Source organism: Mobula birostris, chromosome 5 (assembly GCF_030028105.1).
Source record: "Mobula birostris isolate sMobBir1 chromosome 5, sMobBir1.hap1, whole genome shotgun sequence".
NCBI lineage: Eukaryota > Metazoa > Chordata > Chondrichthyes > Myliobatiformes > Myliobatidae > Mobula > Mobula birostris.
Genome location: NC_092374.1, coordinates 85,449,006 through 85,467,021, shown reverse-complemented (window position 1 = coordinate 85,467,021; position 18,016 = coordinate 85,449,006). Strand labels below are relative to the sequence as shown.

The window sequence follows — 18,016 nt, the reverse complement described above, 5'->3', positions numbered from 1 at the left end:
GAATACAGTGACCGGATGATGTTTTTAAATGTGCTTAATGCTGCCAGTAATGGAAGTTCAAAGTAACTTTATTGTCAAAGTACATATACAGGTTTCCCCCGCTATCCGAAAGTAGAGCATTCCTATGAAACCTTTCGTAAGCCGAAATGGCGTACAGCGAAGAAGCAATTACCATTAATTTATATGGGAAAAATATTTGAGCGTTCCCAGACCCAAAAAAATAACTTAGCAAATCATACCAAATAGCACATAAAACCTAAAGTAACACTAACATATAGTAAAAGCAGGAATGATATGATAAATACACAGCCTATATAAAGTAGAAATAATGTATGTACAGTGTAGTTTCACTTACCAGAATCGTAAAAACATAGCCAAAACAGATTTGTAGAAAAAAATTGGCATGTACACATCTGCCCGCGCAAGGCTTCACAGACATGGTAGTCTTTCTTGGGGTAAACACAAGTTTAAGGCGGGTGCCTTTTTTCGTAAAAGCGAAATCCTCTTCGGGTTTCTTTCGGTTAGCGAAAAAAGGTATTAATGTAGGTCTTTCATAAAAGCGAAGTGGCATAAAGCGAACTTTTGTAAAGCAGGGGACACCTGTATGTCACCAAATACAACCCTGAGATTCATTTTCTTGCGGGCATTCACATTAGATACAAAGAAACATAATGGAATCAATGAAAAACTACACCTAAAGATGGGCAAAAACCAATGTGCAAAGGACAGCAAATTGTGCAAATGCCAAAAGTAAAACAAAATAATGGTAATAAATAGATAAGTAATACATAATATTGTGAACTTGAGTTGTAGAGTCCTTGAAAGTGAGTCCATAGGTTGTGGAATCAGTTCAGTGTTGGGGTGAGTGAAGTTATCCACGCTGGTTCAGGAGCCTAGTGGTTAAGGAGTAACATCTGTTCCTGAACCTTGTGGTGTGGGACATAAGGCCACTTTACCTCCTTCCTGATGACAGCAGTAAAAAGAGAGCATGGCCTAAAATGGTGAGGGCCCTTGATGTTAGATGCTGTTTTCCTGCGATGGTGCTCCTTGTAGATGTGTTCCCTTAGCATTGTCCTGATGTCTACCATGAGCACTCTCATCATTGTTTTGGTCAGCGTGGTGTCTCTATCTGTGTTGTCTCACTGGAGGCTCTCTCATGCCATCCCAGTGTCAATGCGGGTGCTCCTACAGCATCTGAAGTGTTGGTCCCAGGAGTGTGCTGGTTGGTAAATGGGTTTTTACAATAGTTAATATTTTTGTATCAGTCATCTGTTTTGTAGTTTCAGCTATACACTAATTATATTTAATCTTGCCCCTGCAGAATATTTTGTTGGATTATTTTCTAAATTGCTGAATTTGCTTGACTTTTCAGGAGATTCCAACACTCAGTGACAGTCAATATGAAAAGCTCTTCCAGTCTGTTATAGACAAGACTCTAGAGGAATGCATAGGTATTGTACCAAGTTGTTAAGTTGGCTACCACCCAGACTCGTATCTCTTTTCATTCTCATTCATTTTTTCAAAGTTCAAAGTGAATTTTATTATCAAAGTATATATATGTCACAGTATACAACCCTGAGATTTATTTTTCTTGTGAGCATATTCAGCAAATCTATAGAATAGTAACTATAACAGGATTAATGAAAGATTAGAGTTTAGAAAACAACTGCAAATGCAAATAGAAATAAATAGCAAAAAATAAGCAGAACATGAAATAACAAGATAAAGAGTCCTTAAAATGAGATCATTAGTTGTGGGAACATCTCAGTGGATGAGCAAGTGAGTATAGTTATCCCCTTTGTTCAAGAGCCTGATGGTTGAGGGTAGTAACTAGAGATAAGAGTCAGAATCACTTGTTGGCAAATGAGAAGTTCATTTTAAATAATTATATAATAGTGATAAATGAATCACAAAACTTTCAGAAAAATGTCCATTTAGTTCACTAATTTGCTGGTCTGATTTATATGTGATTGTTTGCTCATCTCTTATACTTGTGCCTCTCTTAGTGTGTGCTTTTAAAAATGCTTGTTTAATTATGGGGGTGTTTTGGGACTAGTAGAATTTGAAATTTATTCTAAGGCCAGTTTTACCAAGATATGATAGGTGTATCTTTGGGGATAATCAAGATATCTTTGTGAAGTAATTGAGAGAAATTGTACAGTGCACATGTATTAAGTTCATATTGTGGAAATGGAATTGTAGCTGGTGACTTGGGTGTCTTTTCACTGGACTTTGTCAGAAGATGAAATTCCTGTTTGGATGAAAGAAAACAATCGGAATAATGACTAATTCACTGTCGAAATCTATATTCTACTAAAACTCTCATGCTCTATTTGTCTGTTTGTTACCTCCAATTAGCGCAAACGGTGCATTACAGTGGCACTACTTTTTGCTAAATCGACTTAAAGTGCGCTAACCTACAGAATGTAGGCAAGGTTCAGGGTTATATGTTCATTAAAAATTGCTCACTCACCAAAACTAACAGCCCCGCTTTCACCCGAGAGCCAATGTCAGCCATGATGGAAACCACGACGCATGCGCACGGCCAGCCTCAGAAGCAACTCATGATGCTCACAGCAGCGACACCAACCGGAGCAAAAGGGCAGGGCAGCTCTATTTCGAGCAGTTACTTTCTGCTAATCACCATCAGCATGTGCAGGATTGGGACAGATCAAACTGAGACCCATCAATAAGAGATAATTAAATCTTATTGTAATGATGTACTTCGAGACACCCATCAAACCCTTTGCTGCTGTCAAAGGACAGTGGTGACTATATCACATCCATTTAGGAGAGCGCCAACCACATCATCAAAAATAATCAGCATCCTGCAGGTTTTGGTGTTATTGCTTCGTATCTTCTATCCAGCATTAGGGTAAAAAAAAATATGGTCAGTCTAATTATGCTGCGTGGAAAGAGAAGGGGGACATTATGGTCGAGATGATGCCAAACGTCATCAGAAAGTGGCAAGGAGAGGGAGAGAACAAGAATCAGATGAGGCCAGGGCCGCACGACTCCAGGATCAAAGAGTCAAGACAAAAAGGATGAGAGAAGAAGAGACAGAGGAGCTGAGAAATGTATGTCTGCAGGATCAGAGACAAACAACAAACAGCAGAAGAGATGAAGAGACGGGGACGAAAGGACTGCACATCTCCAGAATGACAAAAACAGACACTGAACGAGGAGAGAGGAAGAGACAAAGGAACAGAGAAATGCACGTCTCCAAGATCAGAGACAAAGAATAAGCAGCGGAAGAGATGAAGAGACGGCGGATGAAAGGACTGCACGTCTTCAGAATGACAACGAGAGGCACAAGGGTGCAGATCAACCAGAAATGATGGCATCGAAAGTGTCCTTTGTAAACGAGGAGGAGCTATATTTTGCCTTAGTACGCTTCGTTCTTCTTTAATAAACTGAGGTTTTCTTCAATTTCCAAAGCAAAACGATACCAGTAGCATTCAGGAAAATTTAATGTTCATTCTGTTCACGTCAGATTGCACTACCCTTCTCTCAAAGGGTGCCCCAACGGGTCACCCCGTTGTCTAGTTGTATTCTAAGAATTATACATCAGTCCTCTATTTAGTTATGGAAGAAAAGTTGGCAGTCCTGTTTTTTGTTAGGAGAGGAATTTTATGACACAAATGCAACAGAAAGAATCAGAATCAGCATCAGGTTTATTGTCACTGGCATATGTTGTGAGATTTGTCAACTTTGCGATCGCAGTACAATGCAGTACATAATAAATATAAAAAAAAACTGAGTGTGTATATATATATATATCTATATACCACTAAAATTCTCATGCTCTATTTGTCTGTTTGTGACCTCCAATTAGCCCAAACAGTCCATTACAGCGGCACTTTTTTTTGACTAAATCGACTTAAATTGCGCTAACTTACACAATGCATGCAAAGTTCAGGGTTATATATTTGTATAAAATTGCTCACTGGTCAATCAACAGGCCCCGCTTTCCACAACCCGAGCCGATTCCAGCTTTGATGGAAACCACGATGCAACACCGCAATGCATGCGCATGGCTAGCCCCAGCAGCGCCTCACGATGCTCACAGAGATGATTCCACCTTTCATGGAAACCGCGATGGAACACCACGATGCATGCGCACGGCCAGCCTCTGCAGCGCCTCATGATGCTCACAGCAGCGACACCAACTGCAGCAAAAGGGCAGAGCTAACACGTCCATTTAGGAGAGCGCTAACCACATCATCAAGAAGAATCAGCGTCCTGGAGGCTTTGGTGTTACTGCTTCGTATCTTCTATCAAACGTTAGGATAAAAAAATACAGACAGCCTAATTACGTGGCGTGGAAAGAGAAGGGGGTCATTATGGTCAAGAGGTGACGCCAAACGTCGGGAAGCGGCAAGGAGAGGGAGAGAACAACAATCAGCTGAGGCCAGGGCCGCACGGCTCCAGGATCAAAGAGTCAGGACAAAAAAGATGAGAGAAGAAGAGACAGAGGAGGAGAGGCATGCACGTCTCCAAAATGACAACAATAGGCACAGAAGGAGGAGACAACAAGAATCGCATCAGGCCAGGGCCACACAACTCCAGGATCAGAGAGAAAGAACAAATGGTAGAAGAGATGAAGAGATAAAGGATGAAAGGGCTGTGCGTCTCCAGTATGACAAAAAAAGGGAGAGAAGGAGAAAGGAAGAGACAGAGGAGAAAAGGAAAGATCAACTCCAGAATATGCGGCAAAGAGTACCCTATTGCATAATGAGCAAAGAGAAGTATATGAATATGTGTGCGACTGCTTGGAAAGGAATCTCTCTTCAATAATTTTCATTGATGCACCAGGAGGAACAGGCAAGACATTTATCATCAACTTGATTCTCGCTAAAGTTAGAGGAGATGGAGGTGTTGCTATTGCTGTAGCATCATCAGGTATTGCAGCAACATTGACGCCTGGTAGTAGGACAGCACATTCAAGATTCAAGATACCCCTCAAAGTCAATGAAGGTGCCCTTTGTAACATTGATAAAAACACCAATACTGCAAATTTACTCCAAAATACGAGGCTTATTGTCTGGGATGAGTGCCCCATGATTAGGAGGGAGAGCTTCGAAGCCGTGGACTGGACTCTTCGTGATGTATGCGGCAAGAATGAGGCCTTCGGGGGTATTTTAACTATTTGCTGTGGCGATTTCCGTTAGCTTCTAGCAGTTGTGAAATGTGGAAATGATGTTAATGTGGAGAATTCATGCATAAAAAAATCTTACTTATGGAGAAGCTTCATTAAGTTTCAATTGAAGAGAAACATGCGATTGAGTGAGGGAGAAGGACGATATTCTGAGTTCTTATTGGATGTTGGAGAAGACAAGATTGAGAAAAAAATGAAAACGATGAAATCGAATTACCTGAAGATATGATTCTGCCAGCAAAAACCATGGAAGAGTGCACTGATTTCATCTACCTGACATTCGACAATCCTACAGAACTGTTCTTGAGGAATTCTATCTTGGTTCCTCTCAATGAAATGATGCGAAAAATAAACTTCATTAGACGCTTCCCTGGAATCATGAAAGAATTCTGTTCCTTCAGTGCCGTAAGTGAAGGAGCTAATGTCACTCATTTTCCAACAGAATTCCTTGATTCGGTCGAACTCTCTGGATTGCCCCCACATAAACTGGAATTGAAGAGGGGATCTCTCATCATTTCTTTTTTCTTTTTAAACCTTTTTATTAATTATTGAAAATCAACAACAGAAAAAAATACATCAAAATAATCAAGATAACATATCCATATGTATAGTAAAAGTTAAACTAACAACCAGGCTGAACAGTGTATCAATAATAATCAAAAAACAAAGTATTAATGCTTTTTTTTATGGAAATAAGGAAGGAAGGAAAAAAAGAACCCCTACTAACTAAAACAGAGTAAAACCCCTAATAACTAAAAAAAAGGGGGGGGAAAAACCCATTTTGAGCACAAACCCGGAGCTATGCGCCATACAAGCTTCCATAAAAAAAGACATCAAACCGCCAACCAAATTCTTATAACCAAGCATCAGAAAAGGACCATCTTAGTTAACTCAAGACAAATGATAATAACGGGCAAAAGAACCCCACCTTTTCTCAAAGTCAAATTTAGGATCAAAAGTTCAACTTCTAATTTTTTCCAAACTAAGACATGACATCACATGCTTGGAGAGATTGTCTAAAATATTTCCTAATGTAAATAGTCAGTGCGATGATGTAAAACTGAGATAGCTACATTGACACATATGTTTTGGTCATGTTCTGTATTGAAACAATTTTGGAAATCTATTTTTTCTATAATCTCTAAAGCTTTAAGAATCAATGTACAACCTAATAAATTGACAGTTTTGTTTGGTATAATTCCTGAACATATTCACGGTATTTCTATATCTGACCAATACGTAATTGCATTTGTCACATTATTGGCTAGAAGGGCTATTTTATTAAAATGGAAAGATGCCTCTGCTCCCACTTTGATACAATGATTCTCTCTCATTTCAATGAGGAACTTGGATCCACCAAGGCTTTGTAATGGAACACGAATGATGGTGGAAGAACTGCACGACAATCTCATCGTAGCAAAGATAAACATTGGTGTGTTCAAAAATGACATTGTCATGATCCCAAGCATTACCCTCAGTTTATCAGAAGGGGAAGATGTCCCTCTTCAGCGGAGCCAGTTCCTGATACAGTCATGCTTTGCTATGACTATACATAAGGCGCAAGGCCAAACCATGGAGAATGTGTTGATTTATTTGGAGAAACCGGTATTCCAGCATGGTCAGCTGTATGTGGCTTTAAGCTGGGGAAAAAGAAATGAAAACATTAAAGTATTCTTGAAGGATGGCAGATCAACCAGAAATGTTGTCATCAAAAGTGTCCTTCGTTAAACGAGGAGGAGCTATATTTGTCTTGCTACGCATCTTTCTTCTTTAATAAACTGAGTTTTTCTTCTTTAATTTCCAAAGCACAGCACATCAGACTGCACTACCTTCCTCTCAAAGGGTGCCCCAACAGGTCACCCAGTTGTCTTGTGTGTGTGTGTATGTACGTATGTATATCTACACACACACACAAGGGGTGATTGACAAGTTTGTGGCCTAAGGTAGAAGGAAATGAGTTATTAACTTCAAACTTTCTGCATTTTCACTCAGAGTTGAACTGCACGTGCATGTAACGAGAGCTGTATAACTCATCTCCTTCTACCTTAGGCCACTAACTTATCAATCACCCCTGCCGTGGACCACTTCTACAAAGAAGGGATCCATATGCTCCACGACCGCTGGACTAAGTGTGTACATGTAGGAGGGGACTATGTCGAAAAATAAATGTGCTGGGTTTTCTAAAATTGACTCCTTCTACTATAGGCCATGAACTTATCAATCACCCCGTGTGTGTGTGTGTGTGTGTGTGTGTGTGTGTGTGTGTGTGTATATATAAGTAAAATACAGAGTTAAAATAAATAGTGCAAAAACAGAAAATTTAAAAAATAGGTAATGTGCATGAGTTCAATGTCCATTTTGAAATCAGATGGCAGAGGGGAAGAAGAATCATTGAGTGTGTACTTTCAGGCTTGTGTATCTCCTTCCTGATAATAGCAATGCGATCAAGACATGTCCTGGGTGGTGGGGGCCCTTGATGATGGAGCTGACTAATTTTACAACTCTTAGCAGCTTGCTACAATCCTGTGCAGTAACCCTCCCACCCCCCATACCAGACAGTGATGCAGCCAGTTAGAATGCTCTCCATGGTGCATCTGTAGTAGTTCTTGAGTGTTTTAGGTGACATTCCAAATTTCCTCAAATTGTTAATGAAATATAGTCGCTGTCTTGCCTTCTTTATAGCTGCATTGGTATGTTGGAATCTAGTTAGGTCTTCAGAGATATAGATACCCAGGAACTTGAAATGGCTCATTCTGTCCACTTCTGATCCTCTTTGAGGATTGGTTTGTATTCCCATATCTTACCCTTTCTGAAGTCCACAGTTCTTTGGTGTTACTCATGTAGAGTGCAAGGTTGTTATTGCGACATCACTCAACTGGCTGATAGATCTCACTCCTGTACGCCCTCTCGTCAACATGGTGAAATTTGTTGTTTTTGCGGCATCAGTACAGTGCAATGCATAAAATAATACTGTAAACTGTAATACTGTATAATATATGTTATAAATAGTAGACCCTCCATTGATCAGGGTCGACCGTGGATGTTGTGTCCTAGCTGTCTACACAAGCCAGGCCAGTATAAATTATAATAAGTTTTGTATACAATTAAATAAAGTAGTGCCAAAAGAGAGCAAATATAGTGAGGTAGTGTTCATGGGTCATTGTCTGTTCATAAATCTGGTGGAAGAGGGGAAGAAGCTGAGTGTGTTTCTTCAGAGCCCATGACTACAGAATAAAGAGCGAGAGAGATAGGTAATTGGCTAATAGATTATTTTGTATTCTGTGTGTGTTCTTAGTTTGTTACCATAATTTTGGAATTAGCATTAGAGTAGAGAGGAAATGACTACCTAGCGCTCTCTGGTCATGTTCTGCAAATCTACTTTACAAAGCAAGTGCATTAGATGCACTTCACTAATTGGAATTCACTTTTTTTGAAGAGTTAAAGACATTTAAGTTTCAAAGTGAACAAAAGCGTTGGCAACTCAAAGAAGGCAAAATAAGGGGTTTCATTTTAATGGCATTGAGCAATATTTCATACACAGCGGATTCTGGTTAATTGGGACACTGGGACCAATACATTTTGGCACAATTAAGTGATTGCTCCAATTAGTGAAGTTACATGGAAATAGTTAAAAAGTTATAAAAAAGACAAACTACCGCTTGTCAGTAACAAGTTACGTGTTTAAATTTAATACAGAACAAAATTAGGACACTATCAATATTACTATGGTACTAAAAAACGATGTATCATTTTTTAATAGTTGATATTTAACAATAGATGAATTCATCCAGTGTATGCATTCTTTTGATTGATTGTAAATAAACACAATCAGCATAGACACCTAGTGTAGATAATGGACTGCCAAAGTTGAAAGTAAAATTTATTACCAGGATACATACATGTCACCACATACAACCCTGGGATTCTTTCTCCTGTGGCATACTCAGCAAATCTGTAGAATAGTGACTGTAAACAGGATCAATGAAAGAACAATAGCATAGAGGACAACAAACTGCAAATGCGGATTTAAACAACTAGCAATAAATAATTGAAAGCATGAAATAACAAGATAAAGAGTCCTTAAAGTGAGGTAATTGATTGTGGAGATATCTCAATAAATGAGTGTAGTTATCCTCTTTTGTTCAAGAGCCTGATGGTTGAGGGGTGGTAACTGTTCTTGAACTGTTGGTGCGAGTCCTGAAGCTCTTCTACCTTCTACCTGATGGCAGCAGTGAGAAAAGGAGATCTGGGCGGTGAGAATACAATGCTTTCGATGATTGCATCCTCTAAATCTTAATTTTTATTGTAACATTCAAAATGATTGTCGGTACTTCGAATTCTTTGTAGTACCTAACTTGTTGAAGTCGTGAAATTTTTTCATTTCACTCTGGCCATATCTGGCATCTGCAAGCCTGAATGCTTGAAACTGCAGTGAGAAAAGCAATTCTGAATTCTTGCTAGCAACACACATAAAAATTGCTGGTGAATGCAGCAGGCCAGGCAGCATCTATAGGAAGAGGTACAGTTGATGATTCGGGCTGAGACCCTTTGTCAGGACTAACTGAAAGAAAAGATAGTAAGAGATTTGAAAGTGGGAGGGGGAGGGGGAGATTCAAAATGATAGGAGGAGCAGGAGGGGGAGGGATGGAGCTAAGTGCTGGAAAATTGATTGGCAAAAGGGATATGAGAGGATCATGGGACTGGAGGCCTAGGGAGAAAGAAAGGGGGGGCCAGAGGATGGGCAAGGAGTATAATGAGAGGGACAGAGGGAGAAAAAGGAGAGAGAGAGAGAAAAAATTAACAATAGTAAATAAATAAATGAATAAGGGATGGGGTACGAAGGAGAAGTGGGGCATTAATGGAAGTTAGAGAAGTCGCTGCTCATGTCATCAGGTTGGAGGCTACCCAGACGGAATATAAGGTGTTGTTCCTCCAACCTGAGTGTGGCTTCATCTTGTCGGTAGAGGAGGCCATGGATAGACATATCAGAATGGGAATGGGACGTGGAATTAAAATATGTGGCCACTGGGAGATCCTGCTTTCTCTGGCGGACAGAGCGTAGGTGTTCATTGAAACGGTCTCCCAGCCTGCGTCGGGTCTCGCCAATATATAGAAGGCCGCATTGAGAACACCGGACGCAGTGTATCACCCCAGCCGACTCACAGGTGAAGTGTCGCCTCACCTGGTAGGACTATCTGGGGCCCTGAATGGTGGTGAGGGAGGAAGTGTAAGGGCATGTGTAGCCCTTGTTCCACTTACAAGGATAAGTGTCGGGAGGGAGATTGGTGGGAAGGGATGGGGGGGACGAATGGAGAAGGGAGTCGCGTAGGGAGAGATCCCTGTGGAAAGTGGGGGGGGGGAGGGAAAGATGTGCTTAGTGGTGGGATCCCATTGGAGGTGGCGGAAGTTATGGACAATTATATGTTGGACCCGGAGGCTGCTGGGATGATAGGTGAGGACAAAGGGAACCCTATTCCTAGTGGGGTGGCGGGAGGATAGGGTGAGAGCAGATGTGCATGAAATGGGAGAGATGCGTTTGAGAGCAGAGTTGATGGTGGAGGAAGGGAAGCCCCTTTCTCTAAAAAAGAAGGACACCTCCTTCGTCCTGGAATGAAAAGCCTCATCCTGAGAGCAGATGTGGCGGAGACGGAGGAATTGCGAGAAGGAGATGGCATTTTTGCAAGAGACAGAGTGAGAAGAGGAATAGTCCAGGTAGCTGTGGGAGTCCGTAACAGAGACAGAAAGATCAAGAAAGGGGAGGGAGATGTTGGAAACGGACCAGGTAAACTTGAGGGCAGGATGAAAGTTAGAGGCAAAGTTAACGAAGTCAGCGAGCTCAGCATGCGTGCAGGAAGCAGTGCCAATGCGGTCGTCGATGTAGCGAAGGAAAAGTGGGGGAAAGATATCAGTATAGGCTTGGAACATGGATTGTTGGTCTTCCCTTCCTCCACCATCAACTCTGCTCTCAAACGCATCTCTCCCATTTCACGCACATCTGCTCTCACCCCATCCTCCCGCCACCCCACTAGGAATAGGGTTCCCCTTGTCCTCACCTACCACCCCACCAGCCTCCGGGTCCAACATATAATTCTCTGTAATTTCCGCCACCTCCAATGGGATCCCACAACTAAGCACATCTTTCCCTCCCCCCCCCCCCCCGGCTTTCCACAGGGATCGCTCCCTATGCAACTCCTTTGTGCATTCGTCCCCCCATCCTTCCTCACCAATCTCCCTCCTGGCACTTATCCTTGTAAGCGGAACAAGTGCTACACATGCCCTACACTTCCTCCCTCACCACCGTTCAGGGCCCCAGACAGTCCTTCCAGGTGAGGCAACACTTCACCTGTGAGTCAGCTGGGGTGATATACTGCATCCGGTGTTCCCGATGCGGCCTTCTATATATTGGCGAGACCCAACGCAGGCTGGGAGACCTTTTCGCTGAACGCTTACGCTCTGTCCGCCACAGAAAGCAGGATCTCCCAGTGGCCACATATTTTAATTGTACGTCCAATTCCCATTCTGATATGTATATCTATGGCCTCCTCTACTGTCAAGATGAAGCCACACAGGTTGGAGGAACAACACCTTATATTCCGTCTGGGTAGCCTCCAACCTGATGGCATGAACATTGACTTACCTAACTTCCGTTAATGCCCCACCTCCCCTTTGTACCCCATCCATTATTTATTCATTCTCATTCTCTCTCTCTCTGTCTCTCTCCCTCTCTCTCTCTCTCTCTCCCTCTCTCTCTCCCCCCCCCCCCTCCTCTGTCCCTCTCACTATACTCCTCTCCCCTCCCACTTTCTTTCTCCCTGGGCCTCCCCTCCCATGATCCTCTCATATCCCTTTTGCCAATCAACTTTCCAGCTCTCAGCTCCATCCCTCCCCCTCCTGACTTCTCCTGTCATTTCAGATCTCACCCTCACCCTTCCACTTTCAAATCTCTTACTATCTCTTCTTTCAGTTAGTCCTGACGAAGGGTCTCAGCCCAAAACGTCGACTGTATCTCTTCCTATAGACGCTGCCTGGCCTGCTGCGTTCACCAGCAATTTTTTTGTGTGTTGCTTGAAGTTCCAGCATCAGATTTCCTCGTGTCTGAATTCTTACTGCTCGTTCCTTGCTAACTATCAGTGACAATGATCACTGTGTTTTGAATATAAACACACACAATTGATGTATTCAAATTCTGTTCACTTTAATCACTTTGTTTTTAACGGTCACGTGACTGATGCCAGTTAGAAACTGTTCGGCTAAAGTCTCCTGCCCCAATTAAGTGGCAGTCTATGAAAGAAATGAAGGGAATTTCGGCTATTTTTTCAATTAGTTTCTGATCTTTAAGAGTCATCCCACATAAGAGGGTGCCCTGGTAAACCGATGGCCAAATTAACTGGAATCCACTGTATATTTTCTTATGACAGAGAAAGTGATTGTTCAGCCCAACAAGGCTATGCCTGCTCTCAGGGCAGTTCTATTAGTTCTAATGGCCCACTTATTTTCCTACCATGTGCCACTCAGCTCCACCCTAACTCACCTGCAATTCACCTATCCTAGGGACAATTTCCAGTGGCCAGTTAACTTACCAGCATGTCTTAGGAATGTGGGCAGAAACAGAAGAAGCCCACACAATTACAGGAAGAACACGCAAACTTCACCCAGACAGCACCAGAGATCATGATGGAAGCCGGGTCACTGGAACTGTGCTGCACCACTGTACACAATGGGTGAAACTGTTTTACACCTAGGAAAGATGATCACACCGGTCCATTCATCAGACACCAGGGGTCAAAATCAAACCTATGTCAGCTTTAGCAGATGGAAACTGTTGGATCCTGATATTTTTGCAATCCAAAAGTTCTTTTGAAGTCAAGAGTAAGAAATAAAGCTTATTGCTTACAGTTTGCTAATGTTACAATAGAAAAGAAGAACAAGAAAGAGAAAAAGAAGAAATGTCAAGATTACAAAGCAGAGAAGAGACTAAAAAGTAGTTATGGTGTAGACAAGAGATAACAAAATTCCATTGACAGCAATTAATCTATAAAATAGCTAGATTCATGTGGCGTGACACCTACTGAAAATTAAAAAAGTTTCTTGAAAAATACAGAGGTAACTGTACCGCAATTATTGGAAGATTCACTGAACAATTAGATGTATATAGGTGATTATACAAAAATACAAGTATTGGGAATTTAAACTACAAGAAAAGTAACAATTCTACACCCCAATCCAACAAAAACATCGGTAAGGGTTGATAGAAAAGTATACTACCTTTCACTGATAAGACTCTTGTCTGCAATAACTGTTAACCATAGAAACATAGAAAACCTACAACACAATACAGTTCCTTTGGCCCACAAAGCTGTGCCGAACATGTCCTTACCTTAGAACTACCTAGGCTTACCTATAGCCCTCTATTTCTCTAAGCTCCATGTACCTATCCGGGAGTCTCTTAAAAGACCCTATCGTTTCCACCTTTACCACAACCACTGGCAGCCCATTTCACGCACTCACCACTCTCTGCGTAAAAAAACTTACCCCTGACATCTCTGTACCTACTTCTAAGCACCTTAAAACTATGTCCTCTCGTGCTAGCCGTTTCAGCCTGGGAAAAAGCCTCTGCCTATCCACACAATCAATGCCTCTCATCATCTTATACACCTCTATCAGGTCACCTCTCATCCTCCGTCACTCCAAGGAGAAAAGGCCGGGTTCACTCAACCTATTCTCATAAGGCATGCTCCCCAATCCAGGCAACATCCCTGTAAATCTCCTCTATCCCCTTTCTATGGTTTCCATGTCCTTCCTGTAGTGAGGCGACCAGAATTGAGCATAGTACTCCAAGTGGGGTCTAACCACGATCGTATATAGCTGCAGCATTACCTCTCAACTCTTAAACTGAATCCCATGATTGATAAAGGCCAATGCATTGTATGCCTTCTTAACCACAGAGTCAACCTGCATAGCAGCTTTGACTGTCCTATGGACTGGGACCCCAAGATCCCTCTGATTCACCACACTGCCAAGAGTCTTGCCATTTATGCTGTATTCTGCCATCATATTTGACTTACCAAAATGAACCACCTCACACTTATCTGGGTTGAGCTCCTTCTGCCACTTCTCAGGCCAGTTTTGCATCCTATCAATGTCCCGCTGTAACCCCTGACAGCCCTCCACACTATCCAGAACACCCCCAACCTTTGTGTCATCAGCGAATTTACTAACCTATCCCTCCACTTCCCCATCCAGGTCATTTATAAAAATCACAAAGAGTAGGGGTCCCAGGATCCCTGAGGCACACCACTGGTCACCAGCTTCCATGCAGAATATGACCCGTCTACAACCAGTCTTTGCCTTCTGTGGACAAGTCAGTTCTGGATCCACAAAGCAATGTCCCCTTGGATCTCATGCCTCCTTACTTTCTCAATAAGACTTGCATACTGACTCGGTACTTTTATATTTGTGTGCTGTAGCACTTACTTTTTATTCACAGTTATATAAATAATACTATTCTTTGCATTTCGTGGTTAAATGCTAGCTGCATTTCATTGGCTTTGTATCTGTACTTGGCACAATGACAATAAAGTTGAATCTAAATCTAAAGGAGGGAGGAGAAGATGGTGACGCAGTGCGCGCGGCCTCTCCGGTGAAATGATACCGTATTTGTTAAATAGGGGCCGTGCACAATCCTGATTTGATAGAGACGGACGTGAGAAGCACGGAGGAACATCTGGAGAAACTTCTGAAATGCCCGGTTCGCTGCCGCTGCTACTGTGCGATTGAGAATCTCCGGAGGGAAGGCCCCAGATCTCTGGCTTTGCCTGTTGCTGGCGGCTGGGGTTGGGGTTGAAGCGCTCGGCAGAAATGGTGCTTGGTGCTTGGTGTCGGAAGGCTGGTTGGAGGCTCGAAGTTTTCGGACGGACCGAGAGTCAGACTCTGGTCGGGTGCTTCCAGGATGCTGCATTGGCAAATTTGCGGCGCTGGAAGCTCATGGCAGGGAGAGTTATTTTCCTTCTACTGTCTGCGTGAGATGTTGGGACTTGCGAGAGACTTTGAGACTTTTTTTTACCGTGCCCATGGTCTGTTCTTCCATCAAATTACGGTATTGCTTGCACTGTTGTAACTATATGTTATAATTATGTGGTTTTTGTCAGTTTTTCAGACTTGGTCTGTCTTGTGTTTCTGTGATATCACACTGGAGGAATGTTGTATCATTTCTTAATGCATGCACTACTAAATGACAATAAAAGAGGACTGCGTGTCCTCATAATCTAAATAATCTAATCTAGATCTAAATGGGGTACCTTATCAAATGCCTTGCTGAAATCCATGTACACTACATCTACTGCTCTACCTTCATCAAAGTGTTTAGTTACATCCTCAAAAAACTCAATCAGGTTGGTAAGGCATGACCTGCCTTTGACAAAGCCATGCTGACTATTCCTAAACATATTATGCCTCTCTAAATGTTCATAAATCCTGCCTCTCAGGATCTTCTCCATCAACTTACCAACCACTGAAGTAAGACTCACTGGTCTATAATTTCCTGGGTGATCCTTACTCCCTTTCTTGAATAAGGGAATAACATCCGCAACCCTCCAATCCTCTGGAACCTCTCCTGTCCCCATTGATGTTGGAAAGATCATTGCCAGAGGCTCAGCAATCTCCTCCCTCACTTCCCACAGTAGCCTGCGGTACATCCCGTCCAGTCCCGATAACTTATCCAACTTGATGCTTTCCAAAAGCTCCTGAACATCCTCTTCCTTAATATCTACATGCTCAAGCTTTTCCGTCCGCTGCAAGTCATCCCTACAATCGCCAAGATCCTTTTCTGTAGTGAATACTGAAGCAAAGTATTCATTAAATACCTCTGGCATCTCCTCCGGTTACATACACACTTTTTCACTGTCACACTTGATTGGTCCTAATCTCTCATGTCTTATCCTCTTGCTGTTTACATACTTGTAGAGTGCCTTGGGGTTTTCCTTAATCCTGCCCGCCAGGGCCTTCTCATGGCCCCTTCTGGCTCTCCTAATTTCATTCTTAAGCTCCTTCCTGCTAGCCTTATAATCTTCTAGATCTCTATCATTACCTAGTTTTTTGAACCTTTCATAAGCTCTTCTTTTCTTCTTAACTAGATTTACAACAGCCTTTGTACACCACAGTTCCTGTACCCTACCATCCTTTCCCTGCCTGATTGGAACGTATCTGCGCAGAACCCCACACAAATATCCCCTGAACGTTTGCCACATTTCTTCCGTACGTTTCCCTGAGAACATCTGTTTCCAATTTATGCTTCCAAGTTCCTGCCTGATAGCCTCATATTTCCCCTTACTCCAATTAAACGTTTCCCTAACTTGTCTGTTCCTATCCCTCTCCAATGCTATGGTAAAGGAGATGGAATTGTGATCACTATCTTCAAAATGCTCTCCCACTGAGAGACCTGACACCTGACCAGGTTCATTTCCCAATACCAGATCAAGTACAGCCTCTCCTCTTGTAGGCATATCTATATATTGGGTCAAGAAACCTTCCTGAACACACCTAACAAACTCCACCCCATCTAAACCCCTCCCTCTAGGGAGATGCCAATCAATACTTGGGAAATTAAAATCTCCCACCACAACAACCCTGTTATGATTACTCCTTTCCAGAATCTGCCTCCCTATCTGCTCCTCGATGTCCCTGTTACTATTGGGTGGTCTATAAAAAAACACCCAGTAGAGTTATTGACCCCTCCTATTCCTAACTTCCACCCACAGAGACTCCGTTGATAACCCCTCCATGATTTCCTCCTTTTCTGCAGCTGTGACTCTATCTCTGATCAACAGTGCCATGCCCCCACCTCTTTTGCCTACCTCCCTGTCCTTTCTGAAACATCTAAAGCCTGACACTTGAAGTAGCCAGTCCTGTCTCTACACCATCCAGGTCTCTGTAATGGCCACAGCATCATAGCTCCAAGTGCTGTTCCACGCTCAAAACTCATCCGCTTTATTCATAATACTCCTCGCATTAAAATAGACACATCTCAAACCATCGGTCTGAGTGCGTCCCTTCTCTATCACCTCCCTATCCTCCCTTTTGCACTGTCTCCAAGCTTTCTCTATTTCGGAGCCAAATTCCCTTTCCTCCATCACTTCAGTTCGGTTCCCACCCCCCAGCAATTCTAGTTTAAATTCTGCACAATAACCTTTGCAAATCTCCCCGCCAGGATATTGGTTCCCCTCAGGTTCAAGTGCAACCTGTCCTTTTTGTACAGGTCCTAACTGCCCCAGAAGAGGTCCCAATGATCCAGAAATCTGAATCCTGGCCGCCTGATCCAATCCCTCAGCCACGCATTTATCCTCCACCTCATTCTATTCCTGTACTCACTGTCACGTGGCACAGGCAGTAATCCGGAGATTACTACCTTTGAGGTCCTGCTTCTCAACTTCCTTCCTAACTCCCTATAGTCCGTTTTCAGGACCTCCTCCCTTTTCCTACTTATGTCATTGGTACCAATATTTACCACAACCTCCGGCTGTTCTCCTTCCCACTTCAAGATATCGTGGATGCAATCAGAAACATCCCGGACCCTGGCACCTGGGAGGCAAACTACCATCCGTGTTTCTTTCCTGAGTGCACAGAATCACCTATCTGACCCCCTAACTACAGAGTCCCCATCACTGCTGCCATCTTCTTCCTATCCCTACCCTTCTGAGCCACAGGGCCAGACTCTGTGCCAGAGGCTGTTGTTTCCCCCCAGGTAGGCTGTTTCCCCCAGCAGTACTCAAACAGGAGTATTTATTGTTAAGGGGGACAGCTACTGGGGTACTCTTTAGCATCTGCTTCAAGGATGGTTATTTCTTAGTCATGGTAAGGAAA

At 42.7% G+C, this 18,016-nt stretch overlaps 1 protein-coding gene across 1 annotated transcript in view; it reads left to right on the top strand.

Annotated features, from left to right (window-relative positions):
- The window catches only part of LOC140198367 (zinc finger CW-type PWWP domain protein 1-like), a 142,146-nt gene that overhangs the window by 36,931 nt on the left and 87,199 nt on the right, over nt 1-18,016 (top strand). The window contains exon 5 of the mRNA XM_072259464.1: nt 1,373-1,451. Within this exon, the coding sequence (XP_072115565.1) occupies nt 1,373-1,451 (79 nt within the window). The remainder of the gene's footprint in view (nt 1-1,372; nt 1,452-18,016) is intronic.